At 42.6% G+C, this 3,424-nt stretch overlaps 1 protein-coding gene across 1 annotated transcript in view; it reads left to right on the top strand.

Annotated features, from left to right (window-relative positions):
- Window positions 1-2,691: 2,691 nt before the first annotated feature.
- LOC119426468 (5'-AMP-activated protein kinase subunit gamma-2) overlaps window positions 2,692-3,424 on the top strand; it is a 6,377-nt gene continuing 5,644 nt past the window's right edge. The window contains exon 1 of the mRNA XM_037694029.1: window positions 2,692-2,730. Coding sequence (XP_037549957.1) covers window positions 2,713-2,730 — 18 coding nt within the window. The 5' untranslated portion in view covers window positions 2,692-2,712. The remainder of the gene's footprint in view (window positions 2,731-3,424) is intronic.

Raw genomic sequence — 3,424 nt, 5'->3', positions numbered from 1 at the left:
AGGAAACCGGAGTACCCGGAGAAAACCCACGCATGCACGGAGAGAACATGCAAACTCCACCCAGAAAGGCCTCCGGACCAGGATTTGAACCAGGGACCTGCTCGCTGAGAGGCAGCAGCTCTACCAGTTGTGCCACCGTGCTGCAAAGCTGGTGCCATTTATTTATGTTTTAAATCTTCACTGATAAATAAAATACATTATTTTTTTATACATAAAATATTTTGTAAAACCATTTCCACCATCCGTCCAGACCTGTCTCGGTCCACCTGTCTGCCGAGACTGGAGTTTGTCCTTAATGATTACACGAGGCCGGGGTCCAGTGTTCTGTGAGTCAGCACCTTGTATGATCCTCTGTGGTGACCAGCGGAGCTCGGAACCGGGGACATGACGCCCTGCCCGGCCTGACTCCGAGGCTCCGGTGGAGAGGACCCGGGAAGACCGGCGGAGCTTCATCTAGCTCGCTCTGAATTTTGTCGTCGGCCACCAAACACAAAAAACGTCTGCACTTCAGTGTTAGACCACGGTGTTGTCATTATTATTTTAAAATCTTTAAAATAGATCCAGCTGCTGCTCCGGCTTCAGAGAAATTGCAAATGCCGGATCGGTGTGAAAAGTTTCTGAGAGATCCAGTGACTCCTCCCCCTGACCAATCAGTGACCGACAGTGCTCTGATGTCACATTTTAGGGTCCTGATTGGACTCAGTGGAACCACAGAGAAGTAGGTGCTAAACCAGGCTGGTTCCACGATGAAGGCACCGTGGAAAAAAACACGGAACCGGCCTGAGCAGGTTAAAGCGGGCCCAAGTAGTACCTGTGGATCAGGGGCATTAGTCTTTGAGGTGTTGTGGAGCAGATTGTTCCCCCTGCACCAAGCAGTCAGTTGTTCCACCTCATCCCCCAACTGATGCACCCCACCACCCTGGTGTCATCTGCAAATGTGACTGTGGTGAGCAGGTCTTCAGTTGTGTGTACAGGGCATAGAGCAGGGTGCTCAGCACACAGCCCTGTGGGGCTCCCATGCTGAGGCTGAGGGCCATGGATGTGTGATGGCCCACTCGAACCCTCTGACTGCGGTTGGACAGGAAACTACCCACGTGCAGGTGGAGAAGGTCCAGTTCCCCCAGTTTGTTGGAGAAGTTGGTGTTGAAAGCAGAGCTATAGTCAACAAAGATCATCAGCACATCTTTTGTCCAGGTGGATCCACCATATCCAGCCACTGCTGAAGAGGAGCTACGTCTGCGTTCTTTACTGGAACAACACACAGATAAACCAGCAGAACTTCATCCAGCCCGTTATTTCAAAACCCAAATAATGAAACGTTTATTATCAATATCCTGATGCATGCTCAATAATATTATCAATCTTCAAAATGTTTAAAATTCCACTAACCTAACATAAAATCAAATCATAGAACTTTATCATTATATCTTAAAAGAAAATACTTATTTTTAATAACACTTTATTTAAAACATTTGTAAAATAAAATCAAAATAAATCGTCTTATAAAACTGTTAAAGATATAAAAAACAACCAGAACGAACCCGGTGAGTTCGGCTTTCTTCGGCTCTTTCCGTCAAGTGTCGGTGTGAAGTTCCGTCAATTCCACAGAAAAATGAAACCGGAAATGAATGTTTCAAATTAATAAATAAGTTTCCACTCAGAACAGTTGACAACAGTTAAACCCAGTTTCTTTATTTGTCATTCCACATGTGGTACATGTGGTGGAATGACATTATGAACACAGAGTCCCAGATGGTGTTCATCCATTTTGCTTTTACTCCCTGACATTTAACGCAGGGTGATTTGATTTAGTATTTCGTTTCTCATTATATTTCATGTTTTTATGCTTTTATTCATGTTGCTGTAATATGTTGTTATTAATATTTGAGGCTGTGATCTTTTTTGGTAAGCACTTTGATAACAGTTACTGTTTTAAATGTGCTATATAAATAACTTGACTTGACAGTTACATCCAACAATAAAATGTAAAAGAAAAACAGTAATAAGATCTAAGATATGAAGCAAGAAAAACATCAGCTAAGTATAATAAACCAAGCACTAGTAGCATAAAATCAATAAACACAATACGCCGAACAGCAGCACGAACATGAGTCTGTGTGAGCAGATTTAGTTTGTTCTTGTTACATTTATTTACTCATCAAGTTTTTTCCTGACCTTCAAGATATTTAATGAAGTTTACAGGATCTGTAGTGTTTGTGGATTAATTAACAGGATCTTAATATTTTTCTAATATTTTAATAAAAACGTATTTTTTAAATAAAGTTTTTCTCACATCTTTTTCTGCACTGAGTTTAGATTCAGGATGTTTTATTATTTGTTGCTGTTTTAATGGTACAGACAATATGCAATATGTATTAGCAGCAATGAACTTGTATCCGAAAACTAAAATCCATAATTGAAACACATTCCTTTAGTATCAGTAAGAAAAACTATGATTATAAAATATTTTGTATTTAAAACTGGTCGTTACGTTCGGTATGCTTTTATTGTGAAGGCGTGTCTCCCCGGAAGTTACCCGTGCTAGCTTGCTAGCCTCCGCAGCGGCGGCGTTAACCGGCAGCGGACGGTGGTTTACCGGCAGAGCAGCTCCTTCCACACTCACACAGATACGAGATGGAGCCGTGAGGAGTCGATCCATCCCCGGATAAACCCTCCGGCGGTCACCGGCGGAGCGCAGCGACGGAGCGGCTCATGCACGGCGACTGTCAGGCAGGTGCTCGCGTCATCACGGTCTCCCCGCCGAATCCCGTCCATAAATTACCGATTTAACACAAAACCCGTCGTCGTTTACTGACGCCATCACGCAGGACGGTGTCACTTCATCCTTTCGGTGTCCACACCGAGTTCTACCGATCGGCTCGTGCTACATCACCGTGTCGGTGTTTCCCACGGTGACCTGATTACCTGGGTACCAGGTGATGCGCAACACCAGTGACCGGCCGGACAGGCCGCGGTGTGACGTCACTACACGCGTTAATAAACAATAATAATGTGGGGATGAAATAAAAAATGAATAAAATTAAAAATAACGTTTGGATGAGTTCATGTGTAAAAAGTAAATCTTTCAGGGAGAAGCTGCTGTCAGTCGGAGTTACCTTTACCTGCACAACACCTGCCGGTCAGCCGCGAACAAACATTAGAGAATTATTTTATTTTATTCATTTTAGATCCGTTCTTATTTATTCCAGTTCAGGCTGCGACACTTCTAAAAACTGCAGGAATTGATTTAATTAAAATGGGATGAAATATTCATTCAACCTTTATTTGTACAGTTAGTCCCATTGAGCCTCGAGGACTCATTTAAAGAGAGACCTGGTTTAACAAAGAAAGATGAAACAATAAACAGTTATAGAAAGTCATACTGCAGGGTTTTATTTTTTATAACAAATAGGATGGCTAAAAG

This window comes from Nematolebias whitei, chromosome 20 (genome assembly GCF_014905685.2).
Source record: "Nematolebias whitei isolate Nwh7 chromosome 20, NemWhi1, whole genome shotgun sequence".
NCBI classification, from domain to species: domain Eukaryota; kingdom Metazoa; phylum Chordata; class Actinopteri; order Cyprinodontiformes; family Rivulidae; genus Nematolebias; species Nematolebias whitei.
This window is presented reverse-complemented; position numbering and strand designations above follow the sequence as displayed.